The following is a 15,882-nucleotide window of genomic DNA, read 5'->3' as shown; positions in this document are numbered from 1 at the left end:
TTTTTTTTTTTTTTTTTTTTTTTTTTTTTTTTTTTTTTTTTTTTTTTTTTTTTTGTGACAGAGTTTTGCTCTTGATGCCCCGCCTGGAGTGTAATGGCACAGTCTCAGCTCCCTGCAACCTCCACCTCCCAGGTTCAAGCGATTCTCCTGCCTCAGCCTCCCAAGTAGCTGGGATTACAGGCATGCGCCACCACACCCGGCTAATTTTGTATTTTTAGTAGAGACGGGGTTTCTCCATGTTTGGTCAGTCTGGTCTTGAACTTCTGACCTCGGGTGATCCGCCCACCTCAGCCTCCCAAAGTGTTGGAATTACAGGCTTGAGCCACCACACCCAGCCAGTAAATTCTTTAATATGCTCTTTTTAGTTTATCATTTCAGTTTACATTGTTGTCGATTCCACTGTTCTGAACTGTTGACTTTGATTTCATTATTATGTGTTTTATTTCCAAGTGTGCTTCTCTACTATTTTTTTCTTTTTTTTTTTTCCTGCTGTAAAGCTTCTCATCTTTTCATCTGCTGTTTCTGTAGCAGTTTCTCTTGCTTTGTCAGTGTAATATCCTTTTAAATCCCTGTTAACTCTCACCGAGGTTGTTGATTAGAATTTTAAAAAAAGTTTTCTGTGCTTTCTTGCCTTAACTGTTTTTGAGAACTGCTTGGTCTTATTTACAGCTCCTGATTGTCGTTTACAACACCTAGTCATTTTCCATTGTCTTTGCATACTTACAATGAAAGTCTAGACTAGTTTAAATTGGTAATTTGTATTCTTCTTTAATGATTGTTAGCCCCGAGTGAGCCTCACTTTCATAGCTTTCCTTCCCTCACACCGAAGGAAAAGTAGGAGTTCTTAGTATTAGAGGCCTACTTCATATATATGGCATGTTGAAGAGGATGCCTGGTGTTTTTTGACGTTTGGGGAGAGTTCCCAAATCTTTTTGTATTTTACTGCCTGGAGTCTCTCCAAGATGATTCTCTATATAATCAGGGAAATAAATAAGGAAATGTCACTGCTTGGCCAAATTGCTTTCTTTTGTGCCCCTGCTTGGCTGGAGTTCTCCCTTCTAGCCCTCTTACTCCTTGTGGTCTTTGGTGGGTGACCTCACTATGAAATTTCACTTCCATTTCTGGTAGAAGATTACTTTAAAAACTTTCAAGTGCTACTTTTTTTTTTTTTTTTTTCAGGAAAATAATTAGAATGAATGTTGCTTCCAGAGTAGGTTTCCATTTGCCATCTACCCTCGGCCCCATTTTTTGTTCATTCAGCAAATACTTATTGAATGCTGCCTGTGCTAGGAAATGTATGATGAAGGATACAAAGTCTACTCATGGAGACTATATTTTATTTTATTTTTTTATTTTTATTTTTTGAGACAGAGTCTTGCTCTGTGGCCCAGGCTGGAGTGCAGTGGCCGGATCTCAGCTCACTGCAAGCTCCACCTCCCGGGTTTACACCATTCTCTTGCCTCAGCCTCCTGAGTAGCTGAGACTACAGGCGCCCGCCACCTCACCCGGCTAGTTTTTATTTTTTGGTAGAGACGGGGTTTCACCGTGTTAGCCAGGATGGTCTCGATCTCCTGACCTCGTGATCCGCCCATCTCGGCCTCCCAAAGTGCTGGGATTACAAGCTTGAGCCACTGCGTCCGGCCAAGGAGACTATATTTTAATAAAAAGACTAAACATGATTCTCTTACATATTGTTATATAAGGAAAGAGTACTTGTTTTATCTCAGTGAGAACTTTATTCCTCCAATGAATAAAATATTAAAACAAGTGGAAGTTTCATGCAGAAATTACATACAAGAAATAGGAAGAAAACATACAAAGGTCAAAACTTAGTAAGTCATATGGACCTAGCATGTTGCCTGGATTATTTAGGTATGCATTAACTTTTTCCTGAAATGAAATGTTCTCAAGTACTGTGAGGCCAAATAAATCAAGATAGAGAGGAAGGAACACCATCTGTGTCCGTGGGCAAAGTAGTAACAAAACCTTTTCCCCTCTTGCGTAAGAATTTACTCAACTTTTTAGGTATGTTTCTTGGAGCCTTTACAGTGTCAACTACATTAGTAGGCTATACCGCTATGGAAAAAATGATCTCTGAGTAAACTGCATGTAGACCAGAAGGAAATATAAATAAACTAGTTTCAAGATGCAGATACAATGGCTATAGGCTTCATTGAGTGCGATGATTCTTGAAAGTGGATAGATCTTGCAGCAGTCCACACAGCTATCTGGGAGCTTTCATCCCAATGTTGACAGCTCATGTGCAAGATGAGCTCTAAATCAGGTAGGTATAGAGACCATACTAGCTGAGATGCTAATGACGCCAGGACTCCCGCAGAAGGGGAACTTGACACTGTACTGCCCACATGCTATGCTTCTCTCCTGTATTCGTAGTGAGTCTAGTGCCAAGTGTAGCGTGTGATAGTCTTTGATTTTTAATATTCTTTGAGCTTAATGGGCACTGCAGTGGTTTAATCAGGTCTTGGGATCCCGACAGGTGTTTCCACCAGGTCCATTAGGAGTCTTCTATTACTTTTAGAAATCATTTTTATAGCATAATATGCTAATTTTCCTTTAATTTAGGCTCAGGTTTCTGGGACTTTTGGTCCTCCTCAGTTTGCAGATTTCACAAGCAAATCCTTTTACATTTCTTTTCTACAGACTTGATCCCTTATTTGGGATGTGCGAAAAATTTTTACAAGAAGTGGATTTTTTTCAGAGGTAAGTATTTTATAACTCTTCTGGCTTATTAAATGTTGGTTACACGGAGGATAGCACTTGCAGGCAATAGGAACAATCACAAATCACATTCCTTGGTATAGCTAGTGCAGCCAAGCTATCATCTGTGGCCATGTCGTTAACCTTAAATTAGGAAAAAAACCCTAATTTGGTTTTTTTTCCTTAATGTTGTAGAAACTTCTTTGAAGTTAGAGCTTCAGAACTAAACCTACCAGGAATCACTTGCATTTAGCACTCAGCTAGGCCATAAAAAGACAAGTAATATGAAGAAAACGTGTAAATACGTTTGTTGAAAAAAATCATTAGTCATCTGTTTTTTTCACCACTGTTCGTTCACACCATTCTTATTTATTTATTTATTTAAGACAGAGTCTTGCTCTGTCGCCCAGGCTGGAGTGCAGTGACGCAATCTTGGCTCACTGCAGCCTACGCCTCCTGGGTTCAAGTGATTCTTCTGCCTCAGCCTCCCAAGTAATTGGGACTACAGGCACCCGCCACCACACCCAGCTAATTTTTGTAATTTTAGTAGAGATGGGGTTTCATCATGTTGGCCAGGCTGGTCTCTAACTCCTGACCTCAAGTGATCTGCCTGCCTTGGCCTCCCAAAGTGCTGGGATTATAGGTGTGAGCCACCACCGCATCTGACCTCATTATTATTTTTTGAGACAGGGTCTCACTCTGTCACCCAGGCTGGCACAGCTCACTGCACCGTTGAACTCCTGGGCTAAAGCTCTCATCCCACCTCAGACTCCTGAGTAGCTAGGGCTACAGGCATGTGCCACCATGCCCAGATAATTTTTAATATGTTTTTTAGAGATGGGGTCTTGCTGTGTTGCTCAGGCTGGTCTCAAACTCCTGGCTTCAAGAGATCCTCCTGCCTCTGCCTCCCGAAGTATTGGGATTACAGGTGTAAACCATTGCACCAGGCCCACACTGTTCTTACACTTGCATATTTCTCTATAATCTACAAACAATTGTTTTGTAATTCTGTAGGTAAATTTTATTTTGTAGAATACATGTATTTTTTCAGAATTTTATATGGAATGAATCCATTGAAGCACATGCAGTAGTTGAATGGAAAGCTTGATGAAGAAATAGGAGTCGGCCGGGCGTGGTGGCTCACGCCTGTAATCCCAGCTCTCAGGGAGGCAGAGGCGGGAGGATAGCTTTAGCCCAGGAGTTCGAGACCTGCCTGGGTAATACAGCGAGACCCCGTTCTCCACAAAAAGGAAAAAAAAAAGAAATAGGAGTCGAGGGAATGACCAGACTTTTGGTATGCTGGCAGAATAATACTGAGAGAAGACATAGGATCTTAAAGCACTGAGATGAAGTCTGTTTCATTTCTTCCACTCATCGTCTCTGCCCTCATGAAGTTCACCAAACCTGAGGTTTTAATGACTCTGTACTTGTCATTTGGATGATGACAGCTTCTTATAGGGCTGAGTTGCAACACTACATTCACCAGCAGGTAATGCTCTCTAGCAAATTGTACCATCTAGCTTGGCTTTTTAAGATCCTAGTTTGGAGGCTGAGTGTGGTGGCTCACACCTGTAATCCCAGCACTTTGTGAGGCCAAGGTGGGTGGATCACGAGGTCAGGAGTTCGAGACCAGCCTGGCCAATATAGTGAAACCCCGTCTCTACTAAAAAATACAAAAAATTAGCAGGGCGTGGTGGTGGGCACCTGTAATCCCAGGTACTCGGGAGGCTGAGGCAGAAGAATTGCTTGAACCCGGGAGGTGGAGGTTCCAGTGAGCCGAGATCATGCCATTGCACACCAGCCCGGGCAACAGTGCGAGACTCCGTCTCAAAAAGAAAAAAAAAAAAAATTCTAGTTTTGAATCTGAAATAAGTTCATGCCTTACTTTTGGCTTTAGATTCTTTAAAGTAGAGAGTCTGTTTTTGCACCGTTGGGTTGAAAAGATTTTTGGGAAGATGATAGCTCTGAATCCCCAAAGTTCTTCATCTGTTGTTCTTAATTCATCCTTTGAGTTCCTGCATAAGATATCACCTCCTCAGTGAGATATTTTTTGACTGTCCCTTGGCACAAGGCACAAAATTGGATCAGTCCGAGCCAAAAGTAACGTACTTAACTTTTCTGAGCCTCAATGTGGCATCATCCCCTCTGAGTCTCAGTGTTTCTTGAATGCAAGCTCCATTGCACTTGAATGCAAGCTCCATTGAAGCAATCATTTTGTTCTCTTTTGTTCACTGTGTTTCCAGAACCTGAAATAGTGCTTGGTGCTTCGTAGGTCTTAAAAATGTATTTGTTAAAATAATTAATGAATCTATAATATGAAAATAAAAATTCTAATGATGCATAGGATTGCTGGGACTTAAATAAGATCATGTAAAACACTTAAGAGTATTCCTGGCACATAATGGTTATCAGTAAACAGAGGCCTTTCTGATGATCATGAGTGAGGCATGTTTGTATAGGTACCAGTCTATCTTGGTCATAAACTGCAAGGTCCTCTCACTTCATCATTCTTCCTGCTTCAGGGTTTGGTAGGTGTCTGGGGCCCAACCTGTGGTGAACGAGTACACAGTTGAATGAGTCAGTTGCTTCTGTTTGTTCCTCTAGGTATTTCATCGCTGATTTGCCCCACTTGCAGGACAGCTTTGTGGACAAACTCCTTGACCTTATGCCCCGACTCATGACATCTAAACCTGCAGAAGTGGTCAAAATTCTACAGACCATGCTGCGACAGAGTGCCTTCCTGCATCTCCCGCTTCCAGAGCAGGTCAGGGTCTATTTGGCCCTTACAGGCCAAATCTGTCCAGAGAGACAAAAATCTTTACCTTGGTGATCTTCTTTGACCAATGGAACAGCTGGGCTAGGCTCTTCCTCTGAGTGGCTCCCACATGCCCACTCATTAGATAAGGAGACAGAAAAAAGATTGTGTTTTCTTATCCAGGAATGACCTGGCTTTAGAATCATAGTATTTTCTTCTTGCTTACAGATCCACAAAGCCTCAGCCACCATCATCGAGCCAGCGGGCGAGTCAGACAACCCTTTGCGGTTTACCTCCGGGTTGGTGGTGGCCCTGGATGTTGATGCAACCCTGGAGCATGTGCAGGATCCTCAGAACACTGTTAAGGTCCAGGTCTGTCGAGTGTGGGTCCTCATGGAGCTTCTAGACTGACCTTGTGTTGAAGTATTTAATGTTAGTACCCCTGTAGTCTCTATCTGAGGGACAGAAACTGGAACAGGAGAAGAAATGAGCCTCCATGGGAAAGAACCTAGGCTTGAATCTCAACCACTGCTGAGTGTGGTTTGGAGCAAGTTACTTTAAACTCTGAGTCTCAGATTCTACAACTAACAAACAGGAGGAGTTGACATAAAGAGATAATGTATTTAAAGCCCCCAGGACCCAGTAAGGGTTCACTAAATGATAAGACCTTTTCTAATCTTGTAATGTGACGTTAAGATTTGGTCTTTTGTTACAGAAAACTGTAATAAACAAGTTCCTTTCAGTCTGTGAGTCAGTGAGCTGGCAGATAAAATTTATGGATGGGAAAAGGCGATGACTAGGAAATATTCTTTCCCAAGTTACATAGATGTAATAGATACATGTGAGAAATGTAGTAGAGACACTAATCAATTTAGACAGTGCAGTTAAGCCTCACAATGAAGTGGTAGTACTTCATTCATCCATCTGTCCACTCATTCATCCTTCCATCCATCTGTGCAATCGTGTTTACTCTATTGCAAGTGCTAAGTGCTGTGGTTGCCAAGGTAAATATGTCACAGTTCTTGCTTTCGGGGTGTGCACAGTTTCAGTGAGAGACATACAAATGGGCAGGCAATTAGAAAACAAGGTTTGGTGAGTAGACATGCACAGGATGGGTCATCTCCTAGACTGCCTCCTAAAAAACCCCTTTCAAAGCACCTCTACCACATGCAGGGCTAAACCTTTTAGAGTACTCAATTTGGAGTGTGGTGGAGGCTCAGGAAAGGAAAGGAGAAGGGCACAATGGATATGGGAGAAGGGCTGAAGGGATATGAGTCAAAGCAGGGATGCAAGCACTGGCAGGAAGTACAATAAGGGGACAGAAAAATAGGCTGGAACAGGCAGAGAAGGCTTCCTGGAGGAGGTAAGGATGAATCAGACCTTAAAGATGATGCTTTTTTTGGCTATGGTGACAGTAGAGGAATGGGCCTTCTGGCTTCCAAGCAGGAATTATTATAAATTATGAGACCTGCAGAGAACTAGTTCTGAGCTAGCTGTGAAGTTGTATTGCATATTGCAGCATTTGTGTGTGTGTGTGTGTGTGTGTGTGTGTGTGTGTGTGTTTTCCCCACATTAGTGGTTTTCCACCTTCACTGCACTGTAGGACTACTCAGAAAGCATTAAGAACAGATGAATAGGTGTCAGCCTACATTAATTAAATCAAAATCCTGAGAATAGGGCCCATGGACACTAGTGTTTAAGAGTTCATGGATGATTCTAATATGTAGTCCGTGATACCAGCAGAACTACTTTTTCACATTGTCCCTGAAAAAAACTTCACTGATCAACTGAGCATGAAGGAGATTGTAGGCAGGTTATTTAAGGGTCATCTCCTAGACTGTCTCCTAAAAAACCCCCTTCAAAGCACATCTACCACATGCAAGGCTAAACCTTTTAGATACCTTACAGGTAGAGGGACAGGAAACTCATTGCCCCATCGTGGGACAGTTCCAGTGGTTCGAAAGTACCATCCAGTCCAGTCACCACACCCTGAATCATCCCTCTGTTCTGGGCACTACTTCAGGTGCTTGATAAAGATATAGCAGTAAACATGCCTCAGAGATGACACTGAGATTACATTCCCCATTAAAATACTGTAGATCTGTTCTTTAAAGCAGACCCTGCAGAACTCCATTCATTAACACTTTTGTAAGCCTAATCTAGGTTACTGTATTCTACCTGATGATCATTCATACTGGCCATTTCCTTCCTCTGACCTATTTGGGCCATAGGTTTCTAAGCTCCACTTTTGGAGTAGACAAATGAAAGAAGACTTCCAGCAACCATTTCACAGAGCAGTCAAGGCCTTTCACCAAGGACAGTTTTGCTGAGAATGCTGGGGATTTTTTTTTTTTTTTTTGAGACAAGGTCTCTGTCTGTTGCCTGGGCTGGAGTGCAGTGGCATGGTCACCTCAAACTCCTGTGTCCGAGGGATCCTCCTGCCTCAGCCTCCTCAGTAGCTGGAACTAGAGATACACACCACCACACCTGGCTAATTTTAATTTTTTGTGTGTGGAGATTGGGGGGGTCTTACTTTTTTGCCCAGTCTGGTCTTAAACTCCTGTCTTCAAGCAATCCTTCCGCCTCAGCCCCCCAAAGTGCTGGGATTATAGGCATGAGCCACCATGCCCACTGAACACAAAAATTGTGGCCCCTGTTCATTTGTTTTTCCCAATATCATTGCTATTTCAGCCTTCCTCTGCCCTTTTCTTTTTTTTTTTTTTTTTTTTTTTTTTTTTTTTGAGACAGAATCTCACTCTGACACCCAGGCTGGAGTGCAGTGGCAGTGATCTCAGCTCACTGCAACCCCCGCCTCCCAGGTCCAAGCGATTCCCCTGCTTCAGCGTCCCAAGTAGCTGGGACTACAGGCACGTGCTACCACACCCAGCTAATTTTTGTATTTTTATTAGAGAAGGGGTTTCATCATGTTGACCAGACTGGTCTTAAACTCCTGGCCTCAAGTAATCCACCTGGCTCAGCCTCCCAAAGTGCTGGGATTACAGGCGTGAGCCACTGTGCCCGGCCCTCCCCTTCATTTTCTTAAAAAAAAAAAAAAAAGAAGCCCAAGCACTTGTCTTTAAAGATAATAAGGATCAGGAAACTGACACACCTGGATCTTTCTTCTATAGTAGGTTTGGGAGCTTGGAGCCTAGAACTAGAGTGGGGAGTAGCAGCTTTAAGAAATAAGGGTGGCCAGGCATGGTGGCTCACACTTGTAATCCCAACACTTTGGGAGGCTGAAGTAGGAGGATCACCTGAGGTCAGGAGTTCGTAGACCAACCTGGCTAACATGGTGAAACCCCATCTCTACTAAAGATACAAAATTAGCCGGGCATGATGGTAGGTGCCTGTAATCCCCGCTACTTGAGAGGCTGAGGCAGGAGAATCACTTGAACCCGGAGGCAGAGGTTGCAGTGAGCTGAGATCGTGCCACTGCACTTCAACTTGGGTGACAGAGTGAGACTGTCTCAAGAAAAGAAAAAAGAAAAAGAAATAAGGGTAGGCCCGGCACAGTTGCTCACGCCAGTAATTCCAACACTTTGGGAGTCTGAGGCGGGAGGATCACTTGAGGTCAGGAGTTGGAGACCAGCCTGGGCAACATAGCAAGATCTTGTCTCTACAAAAAAGTTTAAAAAGAAAATTACCTGGTGTGGTGGCACGTGCCTGCAATCCCCACTCCTCAGGAGGCTGAGGCAGGAAGATCACTTGCACCCAGGAGTTTGAGGCTTCCATGAGTTATGATCATGCCATTGCACTCCAGCCTGGGTGACAGAGTAAGACCCTGTCTTTAAAAAAAAAAAAAGAAAAAGAAAAGTGTAGAATCAGGGGGAGGCCCCATGACCTGAGGAGACATGAAGGATTATATGGCAAGTGGGTGAGACATGCCTTCCACAGTTTCAACATTGGAAGACCTGTGTGGTTCCCTACTCTGCCTTCATTAGCATATTTACATAGAGCAAGTCCTGGTCCTAGGATAAGCTTCATTTGTTCCTGTAGTTCCTTTGTACGCTGCAGTATTAAGTAGGCTGTCTACACAGGGAGCTGGGAGGTCCCCCAGAATGCTGAGGAAAGAACTCTGTCGCAGTTCGTGAGACTTAAAGAATTGGCCAGTGATTTGAGTGGACCCTTCATTGAGCCGTCTCTTCGTAGAAAGAGAGATAAAGGACTTCCTAGCTGCTTGAAATTTAGTGGAGAGAATGCAGTTATAAAATAACTCCAAATACTGGTGGTTGGTGATGGATGCTGGGCCATGGTGTGATTCAGAGCCAGGGAGGGAGTGCTCTTCTGGTGAAGGTGCCTGAGAACACTTTTCGTAATCAGAATTAATGTTCTTACCTGTCCTTGCGCTTAATAGCGACACTCTGTTCATATTACTCATTCACCATGAATTCAGGAAATGTTTACTGGACACTGCTTCATGCTGGATCAGGGGAATAGAGATGTCTACAGTGTTGACCTCCCCTCAAGGCTGTCTTAGGAAAGTTGGTGTCATCTTTCTTCTTGTGCTTTGAGGTTCACAACAGATGTCATCATCCATTTTGTTAAATGCTCCTCTCGCTTCTGCCTCTTTTTCTCATTTCTGTCATCCTTTAGGTCTTATATCCAGATGGCCAGGCTCAGATGATTCACCCCAAGCCTGCAGACTTCCGGAATCCTGGCCCAGGGCGGCACCGGCTCATCACTCAGGTTTACCTCTCCCACACTGCTTGGACAGGTAAGGAGTCAGGGCCAGGGTGTGCAGGAAAATATACTGCTGGAGATCACACCTACCCTTAAGCGTTTGGTTTTTAAAGTTTGAAAAAAAATATGTGGATGAATCAGGCCTTCTAAGAATTGAACTTGATTCCTTAATGAGTTTATAAGCCCAACTGGGTATATCTGGGCTAATTTGCTACAGTGCTTTGATTGCATGAGAGATAAGATTCTGTTAGAAGATATACAGGCGATTATGATAGAATGGAGTTTCATGGAAAGGGCCCTGGTCTGGACACCAGGAGACTATATTCTTATCCTAACTCTGCCACCAACTTGCTTGGTCACCTTGGACAAGTCTCTCCCTTTCTGAGTCTTTTTCCTCATCTTCCGAATGACAATAATAATTCTTAATCTACAAATTAGTTGTGAGGATTTTTAAAAATTTTTTTCGTTCTCCAACTTCTATGTCTGAATTTTGAGGATTTTTAATCCATAAGAATAAAATGGGAGAATACAAGTACAAAGGAGATTACATTTCAAGCCAGTAAGGCTGCTTTAAAAAACTTAAGAAGACCTCAGTCTGCAGAACCTAGAATAGGGGGCAGAATTGACCTCAGTGGCGTTTCCCAAATAATTGGAGATGATTCAGGAGCACTATCACTGGAGGTGTTTAATGCCACCAAATGTGGTTTATTTTAGAGATAGGGAATGCCTTTGGAATTTTCTTTCACTCTGTGTTTTTAAACCCATAATTATAAGGCTATTATTATTATTATTTTGAGATGGAGTCTTGCTCTTGCCCAGGCTGGAGTACAGTGGTGTGATCTCAGCTCACTGTAACTTCTGCCTCCTGGGTTCAGGCGATTCTCCTGTCTCAGCCTCCCGAGTAGCTGGGATTACAGGTGCGCATCACTACACCTGGCTAATTTTTTTGTATTTTAGTAGAGACAAGGTTTCGTCATGTTGGCCAAGCTAGTCTCAAACTCCTGACCTCAGGTGATCCACCCGCCTTGGCCTCCCAAAGTAGTGGGATTACAGGCGTGAGCCACTGCGCCGGGCCTTTAGTAATGGTTTCCCTCTGTCAGGGTATTAGATGGGTAGTGATGACTTTATAAAGCTGTTGGATGTTAGGGCAGCCCCTTTGAGGTTCTAGTGGCGGTAGGCCTGGTGTAGTTGAAGGAGCATCCAGTGGTTCTGCTGCCCAGGATGTGCTTCCCTGAACATTCCTCATTCCATAATCTGGCTGCCTGGAATGTTTTTGCACTATTTGCCAAACCACTGGCCCCACAGGAAAGTAGATTCCTTATTCTAATACCTTCTGATGAAGGGATCCTGGATATGGGGAAGGAAATGCTGTGGGAGCATTTTGGGAGGGACAAGGCTCAGGAAAGCATATTACAGTATGCTATAGCTCAAAAGATCGTGGAAGGTCTTGAGAGGGTAGTTACTTGTCTCTGGTCACACAGCAAGTCATTGCCAAGGCCAGAGTTAGCTGATCTGGCCCCAAGCTCAAGGTTCTTTCTCCTAGGCCCCATTTGCTCTTAAGGTATCCTAGTTCATTGCAGACTTCCTTGTTTGTTAATGCCAGGTGATCCTGAGCCTGAATAATTTTAACTTATATAAGATCACAGCCAGGCACGGTGGCTTGTACCTATAATCTTCAGGAGGCTGTGGTGGGAGGATTGCTTGAGCCCAAGAGTTTGAGACCAGCATGGGCAATATAAGGCAACCCTATCTGTACAATATATATAAAAAAGTTAACTGGGCATGGTGGCATGTGCCTGTAGTCCTAGCTACTCAGGAGGCTGAGGTAGGAGGATTGCTTGAGTCTGGGGCGTCAAGGCTGCAGGGAGCCCTGATCGTGCCACTACACTCTAGCCTGGCTAACAGCAAGACCCTGACTAAAAAAAAAAAAAAAAAAAAACCATCAGAAACAAGAAAACAAGATCACCTCCTCTAAGTGGTTGCTACCCAGTCACTATTACAAATCCCTGTTTTAATTCTTTATATATTATAGTGTGTACTGGTGTCAGATGTGTTTTCACATTTAATTATTTACTGACTTTCCCATTAAGATGTAGGCTCCTGTAGAGCAGGGAACTTGCCTGTCTTTGCCTCTGTATCTCCAGTGTTTTAGTAGCCTATGTCTCTAGTGCCTGACATAGTAGGCACTCAACAAATAATGAAAATTGAATACAAGGTTTTAAATGTGCAATTAAAATTCATTTAATCTTTAGACCAACTCTGCAGTGGGAATTGGTATTCTCTGGTTCATTTTACAGATACATAAATGGAGGCCCACATAGCTGATCAGTGATAGTGCTAAAGCTGGCAGTCACCCTTCCCAGCCCTCACTGTGCTATGTCCCTTCCGGTTTGGGGCACTGAATTGAAATATGTCTCATTGTAAATGAGCTTGCACTTTCTCCTAATCTAGGTGATGGGGCCTGGAGTTTTTAGGGAGCTCCTTCAATCCCTCAGTAGCTCCCCACCAGGGTGGGGCCTCTCCTCTGGGAGGCAGGATGCTGCCACGTAGGAAGCTGAGTCACAGACCATGTTTCAAATTCTGCCTCCTTTGCTGTGTGATCCTGAGAAAGTTATTTTACCTCCCTGTCTCATTAAGATGAGAATAAGAATATAAACTTCCTAGGAGATATATTCTTCCAGGCATGATGCATAAGTTGCCTGAGTTGTCCTAGATGATCTTGTCTCTTTCTCCCTAGTTCCCCATCCTCTTGTTTTCTCTCTTCTCCGCTTTACTCCTATGGCATTGCCTTGAATTGCCATTCTTATCAAATGTTGGTAAGGGAATGCAAAATGACCCTGTAGGGCTGAGTCCTACATCAACACCCTCTGATCTTAGCAGGATTTGTTTTTTTTTTGTTGTTGTTGTTGTTTGTTTTTGAGACAGGGTCTCCCTCTGTTGCCCAGGGTGGAGTGCAGTGGTGTGATCATCTCAGGCTCAAGTGATCCTCCCACCTCAGTCCCCCTAGTAACTGAGACTATACGCCCGGCTAACTTATTTTTATTTTTTTGTAGAGATGGGGTCTCACTATGTTGCCCAGGCTAGTCTCAAACTCCTGGGATTAACTGATTCTCCTGCCTTGGCCTCCCAAAGTGCTGGGATTATAGGCTTGAGCCTTATCCAGCTTTTACCAGGATTTGGCTTCTTGAAAGTGCTCTGCCAACTGGGGCTTTGGTTGTGGTCTGCCACCTGGGATGGAATGGGAGGGTGTGGCAGGAAAGCAGATACAGGTACCTATCTTGATTCCATCCTGAGTGGGAGATTCATCTGGAGTCTGGTATCAGAGAATAGTGTTAATTTCATGACAGTTACACTCATGGCTGCTGCATGACCCTCATGTTGTCATGTGAGTGTATGCTTACCACATGGCTGGTACTTGCTGATGCTGAGACTGCACTTAGATCTCATGCTGAAATCTGAGGTGCACTGGATTGCTCTGGCCTTGGGCTGACTGCAAACCTTTCTCTTCCTGGAGGACAGCAATCCAGTCTCTCCTCTGATCATAGAGAGAAGTTTGGATGTAACCAGGAAGAGGTCTGGGGAGGCATTGAAAAGTCCTGGAGTGTCTGCCCTTGTTAATTTAGATCCATCTAGCCTTCATTCCTACCCTCTGAACTTCTTAGCCTTGGGATCATCTTCAACACTCGCACTTTTTACTCTGGTTGCACCAAATTAAGGAGACATTCCAAGTTCACTCTGTTTCTGGCCTTTGCACTTGTCCTTTCATTTTTCTGAAATTCTCTCCCTCTTCTTTATAGAAGCTTGTGGTTAATAGAATGAATAACTGCTTCAGTTTATGAACTGGGCTCGAATTCTTACCCAGGTGTGCATTTGGGGAGTCTCTGAGAACCTATCTGATTCTTGGAACTTTTGCCAAGATTTTGACAGTCTTTCTTTCATAATGTAGCAGGATAAGAACTCTTGGGGTTATGTGCTTGGCACAGAATGGATATTCTATTCCAAAGCCTTCCTGCACTCCCTTCCTCAGTACTTCTTGCAGGCTTGGTTAGAGCGTGTATTGTACTCCATTGCAACTATCTGTTTCCTCAACCAAACAGCCAGCGACTTGAGGGGAGTTCTTATTTATTCTTGTTAGGACGTGCCACATAGAGACACTAGATGATTATATTGTAAGATAATGTAATGAGAGAATGAAATGTTTTCAGACATTTTAGGTCCCTGAAACATGTTCCTGTTCATTGGCCAGAAATTTTTGGCCAACCATTTCCTATTCAAAGGCTTCCTCTCCACTAATAAAGTAGTCTGTGGTACATGCAGCCCTGAGGCTTGAGATGGAACTGCGCAGGAAGAGCCCAACTGGGTATGAGAATAAGCCACATGCACCTTCTGACCCTCTGTTCTGAGGCTGGAAGTCTTGAAACGCTGAGAGGTTCTCAGAAAGTGCCCAAATCCACACCTGCGTAAGAATTTTAGCCCAGTTCATAAAGCAGATCATGAAGCAATTAATCTTTCTGAAAGGGTTTTTAGCTTGCTCTCCAGTTGTCTCAGCAGTTTTGGCTCTGTGCCACAGTGAGCCCGAGGGGAAGGTGATGGAGTAGCATCACATCTGCAGGCTCATTGTCAGCCTACCAGGATTTCGCCTGGGAAGTGTTTTGTTTGGTGAGGGTAAGGGGAGGGATGCGGACGGATGAAGAAATTTCTTCCTACTGCTTCCGTTTTGATATTGCTTTAACTTCACATTTCATCCTCATTCCTAGCAGGTGCCTAGTTATAGACGATTTCTTTTATCTTTTTTTCAGAGGCATGCCAGGTAGAAGTGAGGCTGCTGCTGGCCTACAACTCCAGCGCTCGCATTCCAAAATGCCCCTGGATGGAGGGTGGTGAGGTGTCACCACAGGTGGAAACCAACATCGAGGGCACCATTCCCTTCAGCAAGCCTGTAAAAGTTTATATAATGCCCAAACCTGCACGGCGCTGAGGCAAAAACACTCTTTCCAACCATGGCCTAGAGGGCCCTTCTTAGGTGTCAGAATGAGCCAAGCCTGAAGCACTTCACCTGGAATTGATATGTAGGCTTAAGGAGTATGTGACCCTTACAGTCTCATCTGGTATCAAACACAGGATAAATTGTTTCTTCATTAAAAAATAAAAAACCTTCAAGTCTACTTCCCCTCCCCGTCTCCACAATAAAGTTGAGAAAACACCAAGCTGTTCTAGTTCCTGGTCTGTAAAGAAATGTGTGGCTGTAGCTTCAGCTTTTATACTACATGCTTACATGCTCTTCCTCAGGTGTGAAACACAAAGGTCCAGCTACCTCCTGACAACTGGTTATTTGAGCTATAGTCTTATTTCTTAAAGTGACGGTGTGTTTGTCAGGGCAACTCCAAGGCCGCTTTAACAACTGTACTTTTTTACCATTGACAGTTGCTGAAGGACCTTAAACTTGCGTTATCTTGCTAGGAAGCCTCTTCCCTAACGCAGGCAGTAGCTGGGCCAAGGACTCAATAGCTGGAGAATGAATCATTTTCATCTTTGAGGAAAATTCTTTTTTTTTTTTTTTTGAGATGGAGTCTTGCTGTGTCCCTCAGGCTGGAGTGCAGTGGCATGATCTTGGCTCACGGCAACCTCTGCCTCCCAGGTTCATGCCATTCTCCTGCCTCAGCCTCCTGAGTAGCCGGGACCACAGGCGCCCGCCATCACGCCCAGCTAGTTTTTTGTATTTTTAGTAG

The 15,882-nt window shown here is 43.8% G+C and overlaps 1 protein-coding gene across 1 annotated transcript in view; it reads left to right on the top strand.

Moving 5' to 3' along the window:
* INTS4 (integrator complex subunit 4) overlaps positions 1–15,360 on the top strand; it is a 112,912-nt gene extending 97,552 nt beyond the window's left edge. Inside the window, exons 18-22 of the mRNA XM_017893532.1 lie at positions 2,662–2,721; positions 5,323–5,482; positions 5,702–5,845; positions 10,067–10,187; positions 14,953–15,360. Of these exons, the coding sequence (XP_017749021.1) occupies positions 2,662–2,721; positions 5,323–5,482; positions 5,702–5,845; positions 10,067–10,187; positions 14,953–15,131 (664 nt within the window). The 3' untranslated portion in view covers positions 15,132–15,360. The remainder of the gene's footprint in view (positions 1–2,661; positions 2,722–5,322; positions 5,483–5,701; positions 5,846–10,066; positions 10,188–14,952) is intronic.
* The last annotated feature ends 522 nt before the right edge of the window (positions 15,361–15,882 follow it).

Source organism: Rhinopithecus bieti, unplaced genomic scaffold (genome assembly GCF_001698545.2).
Source record: "Rhinopithecus bieti isolate Rb0 unplaced genomic scaffold, ASM169854v2 scaffold_23868, whole genome shotgun sequence".
NCBI lineage: Eukaryota > Metazoa > Chordata > Mammalia > Primates > Cercopithecidae > Rhinopithecus > Rhinopithecus bieti.
The sequence above is the reverse complement of the archived record's forward strand: the minus strand, read 5'-3'. Positions and strand labels throughout refer to the sequence as shown.